Source organism: Vombatus ursinus, unplaced genomic scaffold, assembly GCF_900497805.2.
Source record: "Vombatus ursinus unplaced genomic scaffold, bare-nosed wombat genome assembly UNPS02014848.1, whole genome shotgun sequence".
NCBI lineage: Eukaryota > Metazoa > Chordata > Mammalia > Diprotodontia > Vombatidae > Vombatus > Vombatus ursinus.
In genome coordinates, this window is record NW_020954626.1 from 1,078,254 (window position 1) to 1,094,351 (window position 16,098).

The 16,098-nt window shown below is 37.1% G+C and overlaps 1 protein-coding gene across 4 annotated transcripts in view; it reads right to left on the bottom strand.

The window, feature by feature from the left end:
- The window catches only part of ATP8B4 (ATPase phospholipid transporting 8B4 (putative)), a 327,254-nt gene that overhangs the window by 60,248 nt on the left and 250,908 nt on the right, over positions 1 to 16,098 (bottom strand). For all 4 annotated transcript variants that reach the window (XM_027840872.1, XM_027840874.1, XM_027840871.1 and 1 more), the window contains 3 exons: positions 9,186 to 9,350; positions 6,312 to 6,423; positions 4,192 to 4,297 (listed from right to left, as the gene is read on the bottom strand). In XM_027840872.1, coding sequence (XP_027696673.1) covers positions 4,192 to 4,297; positions 6,312 to 6,423; positions 9,186 to 9,350 — 383 coding nt within the window. The remainder of the gene's footprint in view (positions 1 to 4,191; positions 4,298 to 6,311; positions 6,424 to 9,185; positions 9,351 to 16,098) is intronic.

Here is a 16,098-nt window from a genome sequence, read left to right on the forward strand (position 1 = left end):
AGTGGAAAAAGAGAGGTCCGGAGCCAGTATCTTTGCACTGCTGGGGAGGGAAAGCCTCCTTGAATAGCCAGATGGCAGTATAAAATATCAAGAGATGGAATGGATGTCAAGGAGAATGGTTTTGAATGCAAATGCTACCAACTTGGCATTTTGCCTAGGACTGTTTATTAGAAGAGAAAGGAACAAGAAGTACAGAGGGAAGAAGGCTGAACTTGGGAGTGTTTGACCTGATGTCCTAATCCTTGCTGCGATAATTACTAATTATGTGACCTTGGGTAGATCACTATTACCCTCTGAGAATAGCAGTTTCCTCATTCATAAAGTAAGGGAGTTGGACCAGATGACATCTAATGTCCTTTCCAGCTTTGATACACATATATATTCAATATATGATCTAAATATTTAATATATTTAATCTATGATCTAAATTCAATATATTATCTAAATATTCAATATATATTTAGTGTATGATCTACATTCAATTCAATCTAAATTTTCAACATATTCAATGATCTAAATGTAATATATGATTCTATTCAATCTATGAGCTAAATTCAATATATGATCTAAATATTCAACATATATTCAGTCTATGATCTAAATTCCGTCTATGATCTAAATATTCAATATAGTCAATCTAAATTCAATATATGATCTAAATGTTATACATATATTTAATCTATGATCTAAAACTAATTTCAGAACTGTCTAAATCTCCATCATATGTGTTTAAAATATTCATAAACATGGAGAAGTATTTTTCATACATATCATGCAAACAATTTGGCTCAGAATTAATGACATAAAACAATTTAACATCAAACCCTATGTTCCTTCACTGTCCAAACAGCTTAGAATGTAGTACCCTGCTTCTAAACTTCTCTCAGATACAGAGCAAGCATTCAATAGATATGTGATGAATACATAAATGTATGGTAAATACTACTTGTATTTAGCAGACACTTGATAAATGTGTTGAATAAATGAATGATAAATACCAGTTTAGAGGGCTATTTCAAAAGTATTTTGAGAGGAAGTACGGTCAGTTCATGAGTTATTAAAGAATGTGAATTTTTCTAGGAATGGAGCATATAATCAATGCTACTCAGATGAAATATGGAATGAGTTGATCTGTCAGAACAACTCCAAATACATTCCCAATCTGCTTTTCTTTGTGTAGAGGGCATATGTGTTTATGAAATACAATCAGGAAAATAATCTTCTAAGAAACCCAAACAGAACCCAATTATATCTCTTTGACCTTAATATCAAAGTGGCTATGGTAATCAAATTAACGTAGGGTTCAATGTGTCTAGAATTGTTTTAAGACACTAAATCTGAGACAAACAATATGCATGATAAGCATGAAAATTACACAGCCATGTTTATGAAACATTCTAAACATATCTGACAAGCTTAACTAGAAGCATTTAGGTCACTTCCCTCATAACTACTATTACTTCAATCTTGTTCTTACTATACAAGTTTTTCACATGAACTCCCACTGACCTCCAAAGGGCATACATGTAAGAATACAGGACAGTGCAAATTACAATTCTAATATTTCATCCTTATAATGACAATTCTACACATATGTAGAAAGTCCACATTGAGAGGAGAAAGCATCTTCAAGTATATTCCAATTTACCTTATTCTTCTTTGCCTGTCTAGTAAATCATAGAGTATAGAAAGCAGTGAATACATAGTACAAATTGGATGAATTCAATTAAAGTATCTTAAATAGCATTGTACTTTCATGACCTCTCATATGAAATTACCATATTTATTCAGAAAATTTCATCCTTTTTGCCAGATATTTTCACAATAAGATGGAGGAAGAATAAGAATTAGGTAAGCATCTATGTCTGGGCCTACCTGAGAAACCTGCATGAATATTTTGTATTCTGAGTCAGCCAGAATAAAGGGGAATTATTTTCATATAAGAGATATAGACCTGTATTGCAGAGTCATCTAATCTAACACTCTCATTTTACAGATAAGGAAAATGAGACCCAGGGAGGTTAAGGGTGTGGAGATGCAGCCTGGTAACTGGTCCTACTGGTATCAAAGCCACAGCTACTAAATGTCCAGAAAAGAAAAATGCTGTCACAAAGTCCTTGGTACTGTCAGATGATTCCACCACAAAAAAAAAATCAGTGGAAATGACATTGAAAAAAGGATTACTATCAACGTTGCTGCGGTACTCTGAACATCTGACTTGCAGCTGAAACCTTACATGTGAGTTGTCTTTCCATTAGAAAGTCAATCACTGGGTCAATAACCACCTACTCAACTCGTTAAATGTCTACTATGTGCCTAATCCTGTGTTAAAGGCTGGAATGACAAAGAAAAGCAAAAAAAAAAAAGCCAAAGCTCCTTTCTCTCAAGGAGCTCACAATCTAATGGGAGAGACAATGTGCAAATGACAACATACAAACAAAACTTTTTTTAGTTGTTGTTGTTTAGTTGTTTCAGTCCTGTCCGACTCTTTTTGGGGAGATTTTATTGGCAGAGATACTGGAGTGGTTTGCCATTTCTTTCTCCAGCTCCTTTTACAGATAAGGAAATTAAGGCAAGTCGGGTTAAGTGACTTGCCCAGGGTCACATAACTAGCAAATGTCTGAGGCCAAATTTGAACTCAAGACTCTAGGCCCAGTACTCTATCCACTGAGCCACCTAACTGCCCCCCCAAAACTAGGTATCTTTTAACTTTATATCTAAGACCCCATGATCCCACGCAACTCAATATTTGTGATTTATGATCCTACAGTCAGGGAATATCTAGATTGAAGATTGGCTCTTATATTTGCTGTTTTAATGAACTGATACAACCCCAACTCCCTGCATGCATGTATGCTAAAGTTCAACTCACCTCGAGACTGGATTTTGCCTCCCTCCCCAACTTATTTTCTTGCTATGGCATAGAGTTAAATTTCCTGGATCCCTGCCCCTCATTCCTTATTCATTATTTGACATACTCAGAACATACCCTGACTCCAATGGTACAGACTACCCACTGCCTTACCCCATAAAGGATGGGGTAGTCTTCTCTTAGTGCCAAGTCATCTCTTTGTCTATAACTCTCTATGTTTGAGCACCGAGCAGCTTGGACACTTGCATTAGAATGCACAGATTGTGCCTGTACCACTAGCCTACCCATGGAGCTGGAGATAGTAGGGAGGAGGGCACCCTCTTTGTTACTCTCCATTAGCATCTATCCTCCATTAGCATCTGTACCCTCCCATGGATGCCATCCACATGGGGCAGTATCATTCTTTGGGAACAGTCCCCTCTCCTTCTGCCCTGCAGTGTCACCCTGAACTTCATACACAAATTGACACCCTAGCATTTGCTTTGAAAATCTGCAACGAAAGGAAATCCATATTTGCTGAGACAGTCCATAGTACTTTGGGATACCTCTGTTTATTACATTTTTCTTTATGTCAAGGTGACTAAATGCCCACTCTCCACAATATAGCTACAGGCTGTTTTTCTAGCTTTATTTTACTCCCCTTCATGCACTCTATGTTCTAGCCAAACAAGCTGACTGTTCTGCAACCTTGGCATTCCATACTCCATCTCAATGCCTTCGTCCAGGCCATACCCCAGCCCGAGAATCCAATCCCTCCTCAATTCCACCTCTTAAACTCCTTAGCAACCTTCCAGGCTCAGCTGACATGCCTTCTCCTATGAAGAATCTTTCCTGATTCTCTCGGCTGTTTGGGCCCTTTCCCTCCTCAAGTGATCTTGTATTTAATTATCCAACTAATGTTGCAGCCTCTGGAGGAATGCATGACCCTTGAATTCAGAACTTATTCTTGTTTGTTTTCATCTTTGCATCCTATCACCTGATACCATGCCTTGCATGAAGAATATACTCAGAAGAGTTTGTGGAAATAAACTGATGGCACCCGGTCTTCTAATTTCACATCCACATTCTTTCCATCACATCATGAATTAATAAAATATTACATCCAACCACGGCAGTGAGAGCACTAGGGGGAAATGGAAGTCTCTACTTCCGTGATTCATTGCTGGTTTCAGACTGATGCCAGTCATTGTGGATCTTGTTTACTAAAATGCTTTTCAAATATGAAATTTGAACAAGTCTTTCACTGCAGGATTCTTTTTCCCTATTCTTATAGTTCAGTCTGATCTTTTCTTTTTTGTTTTTCTTTAAGATGCACTTACTTGAATTCTTCCCACACGTCTGCTGCAGTTTGTCCTGATATGACGAATACCTCGTTCATGTCATCCGTCAGCATGTTACAGGAGTAACCAATGTTCATGGCCGTTTCTGATGAGACATGGTGATTATAAACATACATATATAAAGCATGTATATATGTACACGTGGATATAGATATACAGATATGATTATGCATATCTACGTACATATGTATATATACATAATATATATTTATACACACATATATAAAGTTAAAAGCTGTCAGTAGAACAGATACTTGTGTTATTAAGGAGAAAGGAGAGAGGAGGGAAGAGAGGAGAGGGAAAAGGCAGAAGGGAGGAGAAAAGAGAGGGGGTGGGATAGGGGTATAGCTAGGTGGTTCAGTGGATAAAACATTAGGCATGGTGCCAGGAAGACTCACCTTCCTGAGTTCAAATCCAGCCTCAGATACTTACTAGCTGCGTGATCCTGGGCATGTCACCTAATCTCTGTTTGCTTTAATCTATTGGAGAAGGAGAGGCAAACCACTCCAGTATCTTTGCCAAGAAAACCCCATAGACAGTATTGCTGTGCTGTGGCCCATAGGATCACAAAGAGTTGGACACAATTAAAGAAAAGCAACATATACACATGTATATGTTTATAAAAATTATATATATAAAATACATATATGTAAGATATATAAGGATATATATTTGTATTTATAAAATACATATAAGCACTTTTTGCTTAATAATATGTATCTGTTCCATGAAGAGTTCTACTGTTCCACTGCATGAACACACATATATATATGATAACCTTATATATTTATAGTGTAACTATAGTGTACAGTTCTATAGTAACTATAGTAACTATATAGTGTATAGTAACTATATAGTGTATAGTTACACTGCATGAATATACACATATATATGTATAACCTTATATATTTATATATACACATATATGTATAACCTTATATATTTAAGCTTTACATATTAGATTAAATATACTGTGTTATATTAAGTTCTAATATATTAATTATATAATTAATTATATATAGGTATATAGATAAATTATATATATTTTATTAAAATCTGCCAATAAAATATATTATATATATTTTATTAAAAACATGTGGCCTCAAGGCTGCAGATTCCCCACCTCTGGCTCCAGACCTACGATTTTATCAGTTCATTGTACCCCCAGTGTGTAAATTCTCAACTGATAAAGATTAGTAATTTGTCTGCTATTCACAGTTGTTTGGGATTGTTTAGTGTACCAAAAAATTAAATGACACTCCCATGGTCATACAGCTGGTACTTGTCAAAAGTGAATTTAACCCACATTTTCTTAATTCCAAGGCTTATCCTCTATGCCACACTGCTTTTTACTCCCCATGTCCTCTCGAATTTCACCTAATAAGATTCCCAATTTAAAATTATAGTACAATAGAGCTAGTTGGTTGCTGTTCAAAGATACTGGAGTGTTTTTCCATTTCCTTCTCTAGCTTATTTAACAGATGAGGAAACTGAGGCAACCAAGATTAAGTGACTTGCTTAGGGTCAAACAGCTAGTAAGTTTCTGATGTCAGATTTGAACTTGAGAAGACGAGTCTTCCTGACTCCAGGGCCAGTACTCTATCCACTGCACCACCTGGCAGACAGAGCTAGATGAAACCTTAAAGACCATTTCAGTCACCTCACTTTATGGAAACAGAGACAGAAGTTAGAGGCTTTGCACCAGGCCACAAAGCTGTTCCATCAAAAACCACAACTCAGGCCTCCTAACTTCTAATCCAATGATCTATATATGACTAAATAATCTTTTAAGTAAGAAAATAAAACAAGCTACTTAATTTAACCATAATGAAAACCATAACTGAACAGAGTTCTTATAGAATGAAGGTTCTGGTTAACTGAATTTTCTGGTTTCCTGAGAGGAATTAATTAAATAAATATTTATTAAATAGATAAACAAAATAAATAGGTAATTAATTAAATAGATTTTTTTCAGTACTCTAATAGGAAAAAGTCTAAAGAGGAAAAATTATTTAATTAGCTTTCCTCAAATAGAAGTTTTACTCTAATAATTTCCTTCACTGTACAAAAAATATCAATATGATACCCTTTCAGATTACCTTGTTTGTCTCCTGTTAAGACCCAGATCTTAATGTTAGCGAGTGATAAACTAGCAATAGTTTCAATAACACCATCTTGTAATTTGTCTTCTATCGCAGTGGCGCCTAGTAACTGCATTGGGAAAAAGAAAATTTCCAACATTAACAGAAGTGCATAGGTATTCTCAGTGGTGGAGTTTAGAAGGCAAACAAAGGCACTACAAATTATAGAAATGAACTGTTGTAGACTACCACCCTCTATAAATCCTGCCGCTCAGTTGAAAGATATGATGCCTCCAGGATCAAATCCAAAATGCTCTCTTTGGCATTCAAAAACCTTCATAATCTACTCTTCAATCCAGTGATAATGGCCTCCTGGCTGTTTAAAGAACAAGACACTCCATCTCTAGGCTCCCACCACTTTCTCTGGCTGTCCTCCAAGCCTGGAACACTCTTCCTCCTCCACTCTGACTACTGACCTCCTTAGCTTCCTATAAATTCCAATATAAAATGCCACCTTCTACAGGACGTCTTTCCCAATCTCTCTTATTCCAGTACCTTCCTTCTGTTAATTATCTATTTATCCTATAAATAGTTTGCATTGTATATATTTGTTTGTAGGTTGTCTCCCCCATTAAACTGTAAGCTCCAGAAGGCAAGGACTACTTTTTGCCTCTTTTATTATCTTCAGAGCTTGGCACGGTGCCTGGCATATAATAGTCACTTAATAACTGTGGATTGATTGATTGACTAATGCTAAGAGAGATAGGGATAGAAAAAGTTGTGGGAGATGGTCCTAGATATGTCAACTAAATGGGACAACAACTGATTAGCAGAGGCCTAGGGTATAGAACTTCTTGAGAGATCTAATATACGATGCCAGCATAAATATCTAAAAAACTTTATCTAGCTTTTGTAATTGGTAAACTGTGTACTACATCCAATTTTACCCTCTCCTGCCTCCTCAATCTGATCTTAACTTTGAACTGCAGATATCAACTCCCATCTCTCTTGACAAAAGGTTTATCCAATTGTAGTCCAAGGATCCAGCCACAATACTTCCTCACTGCTCCCAACCTCTTGACACGTGTTCATATAACCTTTATGCCTGTTGACCTGATTTCATTCTTTCTTCATACAATTTGGAGAAGTCTAAGAACTTATCCCTTTCATGTGGTTTGCCTGGGGGGAGCACTGAAAAATTAAATGATATCCCTATGGTCATACAGTCGGTATGTCTAGTTGATCCCAACTATTGCCACCCAAGTATACCCTAAGGTAGACCTTCCTTTCTGCCTCTAAAAGTCCATGATTCCAAATCTGTATCCAATCTTTCTATAATCTATAGTCTAAAGTTTCCATAATCTAAATAAGGAGTCTGCAGCCAATAATATAAGATTCTAGGCAAAGGGAGCGATATTATTATTTTATTATTATGTTATGTATGAATTATAGCCTTTGCAAGGTCTAGTATAAAGTCCATCAGTCAATTATATATACTAATGAAGGGAGACATTGACATAGATAATCCAAACCAATAAACTCTGCCTTCTATCACATTGCAAGAAAAGCAACATGGCATGATAGATGAAGCACTGGTCTTGGAGTCAGGATGGTATATAGGTTTGGATCCTGTATCTCTAGCTGTATAACACCAGGGCAACTCACTTCAGTCAGTCAACAAGCATTTATTAAGTATCTCCTATATCCTGCCAACTACTACTGGCCTCAGTTTCCTCATCTGTAAAAAAGGTATCATACCTGTATCACTTGCATTACAGGTTGCTGAGAACATCAAAAATGATAACATATTCAAAGTACATTGTAAACCTTAAAGCACTATATGTGAATTGATTGACTGATGCTAAGGGAGACAGAAAAAGGTTTGGGAGGTGGTCCTAGATTTAGGTCAACTAAGTGGGGCAACAACTGTTTACCAGTTGCTTAACCTACAGAACCTCATAAAAGATCTATTGTATGATATTGGCATGAACATAGTTATAGGTATAACCCCAAGATCTCTCAAAATAATCTGGAACTATACATCTCTTATACCCAGTGATGCCAAGAAGTCCTAAGGGCCATCTTTCTTCTTCTTTGGAGGTCAAACACTAGCTTTCCTTGACATTTGAGCTGCCTAGACATAGCCAACTTTGAGGGGAGGGTGATTGGTTCAATTACAGACGGTGGTCTTAGCACAGATATCAAGGCACAAAAGAAGAAATCCACAGACTCCTAGGGATGAAAATAAGAATAGCTCAGATAGAGAAGTGATTTAAGGTTTACAAATGATTTTCCTCACAGCAACCCTATGAGGAAGGTAATACAACCATTCCATTTTACTGATGAGGAAATTGAAATTGAGAATGCTTCAAGGAGGCTCCATATTATTTGTCTGTGGTTACATAGCTAGTAAGTATCAGGGCTGGGATTTGAACAAGACCCAAACTCAAGGATTTTCCAGAGGGCAGCAAGAAGCCCAAAGGTATGGCCAAATATGGTCTAAGTGGAGCTTCAAAAGAACCTAGTAGAGATAGACAAGACCCTTCTCACTACAGAGAACTGACTGACCCACCAGGTTGTTCAGGACCACAGTCCTGCCTTGTGACAAATTTCTTAGACCTATGAAAGGGAACGTGTTCTCAAGGTGCACAAAGAATTAGGAGTTTGCCACATAGCCTACTCTTTATGGGGATTCTAATTGCATAAGCGGAAGTCTATGCCAATTCTGGTAGAATTATCCCTAGACTTGTATATAGAATAAACTCAAAGCCAACATATAAAATGCAATTCAGTGTTTGAAAACAACAGCTGCTTGTTACAGCATTATTTATTCAACAGCTCACCCATGTATCATATTTTAAAATTCATACCAAAATATCTTTGAGCACATACCATCATATCTCTTTCAATCTCTTCATATGCTGCAGCAATACGTTCATCTCTCATATCAAGTCCCCTGCTTGCCTCTTCCAGCAATTTAAACCATTCTGTAAAATATTCTTCATTTAGGTCTCTGTATGCAATGGCCAAGGTCCGAAGTCCTTCACCTCCAAATTCCTACCAAAGAAGACAGGAAAGTGAAAACAGCAGTTAGGGTATTTCCTATTTTAAAGAGAGCACTGCTTTACAAATCCTGAAATACAAGCAAGGCTCTTTTCAGAAATCAGAAAGTTTTTTACTTTTTTTTATTTCCAAGGGACTTAAACTGTCAAGAAAGCTAAAGATTCCAAGGAAGATACTGTGAATTATTGTGCTCACAAATTCAGTCTTGAAGGCCATCAAATTGTATTCCCACCTTGGGATATTACTTTGAGATAAAACCTCATACTCTGCATTTGTCTGACCCATAGAACAGCACTTAGCTAGGGCTCTTCTTGTCCATGAAGAGAAGACAGAGGCTTATGTCTTGCCAGTCCTAGATTGCTCCTGAATGAAAGGGCCCCTACTGCTCTCAGAACAAAGGAAAGATGTACAAAAGAATGATCAAGTTCCTAGTATAAATAATTCCTTCCAGTACTGTCTCATTTTCACCCAGGGTCACCACCCTGGAGCTAAGCACTGATGTAACAGTGGCCTCATGAGGGCAGACATGAAAAAAGATGTAGCAAGACATAAGAAAGGCACAAACAGATTGTGGCCTTTCCACGCCACTGTTCATACAATGTGTGTATGTGTGTGTGTGTGTGTGTGTGTGTGTGTGTGTGTGTGTGTGTGTGCGCACTCAGATGACTACAAAAAATAACTCAACTAAGTATGTTCAGACTTTGGGTAGTATTCTGGTTATGACAGTCACATTTAACGAGCCCAACAGCAAGACCACCAAGAAAAGGCGTGTCAAATAAATAAGCATCTATTGAATGCCTATAATGTACCAGGCACTAGAGATACAAGGAAAAGACCAACAAAACAAACAAATTAAAAAACCCAGTCTCTCCTCTCAAGTTGTTCACAGTCTAGAATCCCTAGTGGGCTAGAAACCTAGTTAGTTCCTGCCCAGTAACTAGAGCCTTTGCCCAGTTAACTGGCAAAAACACATCTTTGCCTATGACTTACAATCCCACTGGGCAATAACAACATTTCTTATGACCTCAAAAGCATTGAGCAAACTGTGAGGGCATTACAAAGAGACTAATTAAATTATTTCATTATTTCGTTAAGTACAAATGTTTAATTTAAATGAATATTTTAACAAGGTCTGTTGCATAAATTAATTTATAAAATACATATAATACCCACGAACAACCATAAAAACTGATCAAGAGTGAGTTACAGCAAATGGGCAATTAAAAAATTAATGTTTCTCCTTGGAAAATAAGTCATTTTCAATTTTAAGATGTAGGGAAAATGAAGATAAGTGTCTTTTACTTTAATGTATAAGTATGTGAAAACTCAGTGTACCAACATTTTAGCTGTTGCAAAGATCTGATGCTTGTGATTCCAATGCTACTTTCTTTAATAAAAAAATGTAGGCCTTCTGGAAAAGATTAAAAGAAAATCAAGAAAGCTCCATTGAAAAGACAAAAACAATAGCTATGTTTGTAACCAATATTACTAAGCCATCATTCTTTATACTCAAAGTCAGGCAGTTTTTTATTTGTTTGTTTTTGAAGATTCAGAGAATGTTTTGTATTAAATATAGGGCCTGACAAAAAACATGAATCCTCAAACACACACACACACACACACACACACACACACACACACACACAAGCAATCTCCCTGCCTCCTCGCCCCCGCCCAAAATCACTAAGGAAATAAAAGCTTTATCCATTTTCCCTTAAAGTTCATATTGGGTTAAAAACAGAACTCAAAACAAATAGGGTAAATACACTTCAATTCCAAGTTTTTAAAGTGAATACTTTTCAATTCCATTTATAGTCTCTTCCTCTTTCATGTAGGAATTTAAAAAAAAAAAAAAAAACCTCTAACATCTACTCAGATGTTGAGCTAACTCAGTCTCCTGCTAAGTACTGTATGCAATACATTAGTACTTAGTAAATTACTACAGCCATAGTTGAGACTGAACAGACAGTTGTTGTTCAATCCATAGTAGAACCCTGGAGGGAGATGATTCCAGAAACTCCTTCCAGAAATTTCCCAACAACACGGCAAAGTTATTTTTGTGAGGCGGGAGGATACTGTAAGAGTTGTCAGTTCATATCAGCCTTGTTAGAATTCTCTTGTAGAAGCTCAGTTACGGAGGGTTGGGAGGTGCAGGCGGAAACCACTTTCTATTAGGTTTGTTCCCTTTGGATGAGCCTACAGTCAAACACACAAAAGCAGAAGATAAGAAAGAACTTATCTCCCAAGATAATTCTACATGACTCCAGAAGAATCCCAGAGTGTGGAGCAGAGTAAGTACATGAAATGACTATTTTTCAGTAGTTGGAGGTTAATCTCCATCAGAGTCCAACTCTGACTTCTCATAGTGAACGGAGTGCTGAAACTGGAATTAGGAAAACTTGGATTCTTATCCCATTACAGATACTAACTGTGTGAGACCCTGGGTAAGACACATAACCTTTTTGAACAAGTATCACTGTCCTTAAAATAGGAATAATAACGGTACCTACTTAGAGGTCATCTAGTGAAATGCTCTCATTTTATGGACGAGGAAACTGAGATCCAAGCAAGTTAGGTGACTCACCCAAGGTCACACAGGTAGTAAGCATCAGAGCAGGATTTGAATCCATATATTCTGATTCTAGAACCAATTCTCTTTCTACTGTATTATATCATCTGCTTCACAGGACTGTTATAAGGATCAAACAAAATGATATTTCATAAACCTTAAGTTACTATAAAATGGGAACTTTTTTTTTCTCTTTAGCCCAGAGTAGGGAACTACCAAGTAAGGAATTCATTACTAATCCATATGGTCAACTACTACAGTTTACAATTTTAGAGAGTTGCCTGGGGCATTGAGAGATTAAGTGACATTCCCAGCATCACACAACCAGTATATATGAGAGGCAGAATTTGACCCAGGCCTTCCTAATTCTATTGCCAGCTGTCTATCACTATACCATGCTACCTCTCATACAAGCTACTTTCATTACTATTCTTAAAGGCTGGAGTAGTAGTCTGCCATGCTGGAAAAGTTTTTAGTACAATTCCAGAAGAAGACTAGTTCTTCTGTGTGTGAGCTAAGCAGCTAAGAATGGAGGGGCTTCATACCAACAATACATTCTTTGGCTACGGCAACCTATGAATCAAAGAAAAATACAAAATAGCCTTTGATTCTCTATAATTCTATGTTTGCTTCCATAATGATATGAGTGCCATAGTGCTTAAGTGGACAGAAGTTGTGAAGAATCTCAGTTTTTTCCACTCTTAGAAGAACTGACCAACCTCAATACTGAAATTCTTGTGATAAGTGAAACTTGAAGGCAAAGGGACAATAAATGGAAAGACATCTCACAGTTTTTCCTTAGAGAAACAAAGGAGTTTGACTCAGTTAGTTTCATCTTGTGTCCAAAGACAACAAAAATATCATTCCATGAAAATAATTCGTTAGCTTGCCTTATACTGTTCATAATGACTATAAGCAAAAAGAATACCAGGATGACGTTTCCAACTTACAGATAGATGGTGGAGAATAGGGAAGTTGTATAAAGACCTTGACGAACCAAGTCAATATTAACATTAATAATTGGTGCAGAGAGGAAGTTGATGAAAAATATGTTGGAAAATATGGCTCCAGATTGAGAACTATACATGGTCCAATGGCTTAAAGATACTCAGAAGTCTACGTATCACAAACATTTTCAGGAGAGAGGAGGAATGTGCTAGAGATGGTGAGCACTGCTACATCACAGCAAATAAAACTGCCTATATACTACCAGGCATAAAACAGTTGGTTACTGACTTAGGAGTCGTATCAGAGTCAGCCATCTGTATAGTCAACAATTTGGTTAGGTAGTACAAAGGTCAAAGTCTACATAAAATTAGAATAAAATCTAAAGATGAGAAAATATGAACAATTGCCAAAATTTCAATCAGCACTACTCAAATAAGCCTTTGACACCAAAAGGTAGGAATGGAAAAAGGCAAAAATAAAATTTACCTTGTTACCACTTCCTATAAAAGTTTAATCAATATCAAAGTCTTCACAATAAGGGGTCAACATGGCTCAAAATTGCCTAAGCCAGCACATAATGTATTTCCTTTTAAAAAAAAAAAAAACTACAGCAACCAAGTACATGAGTTTACAATAGGAACTCATTTGTAAAGCACTACTGAAGAGGATGGTTGACTACTACAGACATTATCACCTAATTAAGAAGCAGAAGTACAAAATCTAAAGAAAGGTTAATCATAATAATCAAATGAATCACAACCCATTAAGAATATTCATAGATGAATGAATAAATGAATGAATAATGGCTAACATTCATGCAGTGCTCTAAGATTTACAAAGTGCTTTATAAATTACTATCTCATTTTATCCTCACAACAAACTTGGGATATCAGTGCTCTTATTATTCCATTTTATAGATGGAGAAATTGAGGCAGACAGAGGTAAATGACATACTCAAGGTCACAAAGTTAGTATTTGAGGCAGGATTTAAACTCAAGTATTCCTGACTCCAAGTCCAGTGTATTGTACAGCATTTATTAAGTGCTGTGTGCCAAATACTATATTACATACTGGTGATACAAACTTAGGAGAAGAAACAATTCCATCTCTTAAGGAGCTCACAAGAGAAAACAACATATACAGGAGCATTCAGCTGCAAGGCAAATGAAAAGTTCTGAAGGTAATGCTTATGGCAAGACCTAGGAGTCCCTGGGCTATATGAGGGCATCTACCCCACCAGAGCTGCCTACCACCATTAGCAATGGAATAGTAGGTCTCAGGGTCAGAGGAGAAAAGATTCTGGATTCTCTAAAACACAGGGTGGGTATAAGGGTTCAGCATCAATCCAGGAGGGGGAAAAAGAGAAAGAGGGATTGGAAGAAAGGTTGGGGTTGGACTCTGGCAGAGGAGGGGGTGGTGATATCTTCTGGCTGGATGCCATGTCTGGCTTAGATCCTATGGGTGGTACCAGATGTGGTCTGAGGCAGCCTGCCAGTGGGAAGAGGGTGAAATTGAGCCTCCTGGAACTCACAAAAAGGCATAAAATGGAACAAACTTGTCAACATTTCTATAATGATTGTTATAATCATCACAGACCAAAAAAACCCTACATTTGGATAGCTCATTCCATTGAGTTCTATTCAAAGAAATTTAAAATGGCACTTATATTCCAATATTTCAGTGGACCTATGATCTTAATAAGTTTCGGTATTCCTTTCAACAAGTCATATTGCAACCTATCTAAGCCTACCCAGACTGTGCCATTTTCTCCCATAAGTTCACCACAGGGCATATAGCCAACAAGCTGTGGGCCTTCATAATGATCTCTATACATTGTCAGGATATTAGGGCTATCCATTAGCAGTGCCAAGGATAGCCCATGTTTTTTTTCCCAGTTATACATTTCCCTGGTGACACCCTATGTAACTTCTTCTATGCAACTACTCACTTTTTAATGGGCTAAAGCTTGCCCATAAATTCCATGTGCCTCTCCAATGCCATGTGGGAGATATTCAACTTTAGCCTTTCAGAGATTATAGTACTATTTGTCTGGCAGCTATTAATCAATCAATAAACATTTATTAAGCACCTACAATATGCCAGGCACTGTGTTAAGTGCTAGGGATACAAAAAGAGGCAAAAGACAGTTCCTATCCTCAAGGAACTTACAGTCTAATGGGGAAGACAACATGCAAACAAGCCTTTACAAAACAAGCTACATACAAGATATATAGGAAATGATTAATAGGGCTATGCAACCTTACCTGAAGAATTATATAGTCCTTTGTTTCAGAGATAAACTTGTGGTCCATAAGAGTACTTGATAATATCCCAAAGGCAACCTAGTCTATTTTCTGCCACCTGTTCAATTCTGGGCCCAGCTCATTACTGTCTGTAATGTGTGTCCCAGATATGTATTGATGAAGGAGTTCTACAGATTGTTCATCCAACCATGAAACAAAGAAAAAGAATGCTTAAAAATGAAATCAGGAAAATCAGTTGGACCAGGCCATTTACACACAAAGGCAAGCTGTGCTAGAGGTAATCTAATCTGGAAAGTGCTGAGGAATCACAATTCAAGATAATTTAGGGAAGGAATGGAAAAAAATCATGAATGATATTATTGCCCAATAAAGGTGATCAAAAGAACATCAATAACTGCTAGCATGGCTACTTTTTAATCTTTATAAAATCTTTATGAGAAAGATCTGCATGCATGTCCATGAAAACGTGGTAAAGAGAATAGTCAGGCTTTCTCAAACAATTCTCTAGAGCAGGTCACATCTTTGCAATTCCATCTGTGCCTGAAAGGTGCTGAGAATACAGTATCTTACTGGATTTGTTGCTTGTTGAGAAAGAAACAAAGAGAGAAAAAAAGAAAGAAAGAAGGAAAGAAAGGAAGGAAGGAACGAAAGAAGGAAGGAAGGAAGGAAGGAAAAAAGGAAGGAAGGAAAGAAGGAAGGAAGGGAAGAAGGAAAGAAAGAAAGAAAAAAGAAAAAAGGAAGGAAGGAAAGAAAGGAGAAAAGGGAGAAAAGGAAAAAAGAAAGAAGGGAGAAACAAAAGAAAGAAGGAAGGAGGGGAGAGAGGAAGGAAGGAAGAAAGGAAGGAAGGAAGGAAGGAAGGAAGGAAAGAAGGAAGGAAGGAAGGAAGGAAAGAAGGAAGGAAGGAAGGAAAGAAAGAAGGAAGGAAGGAAGGAAGGAAGGAAGGAAGGAAGGAAGGAAGGAA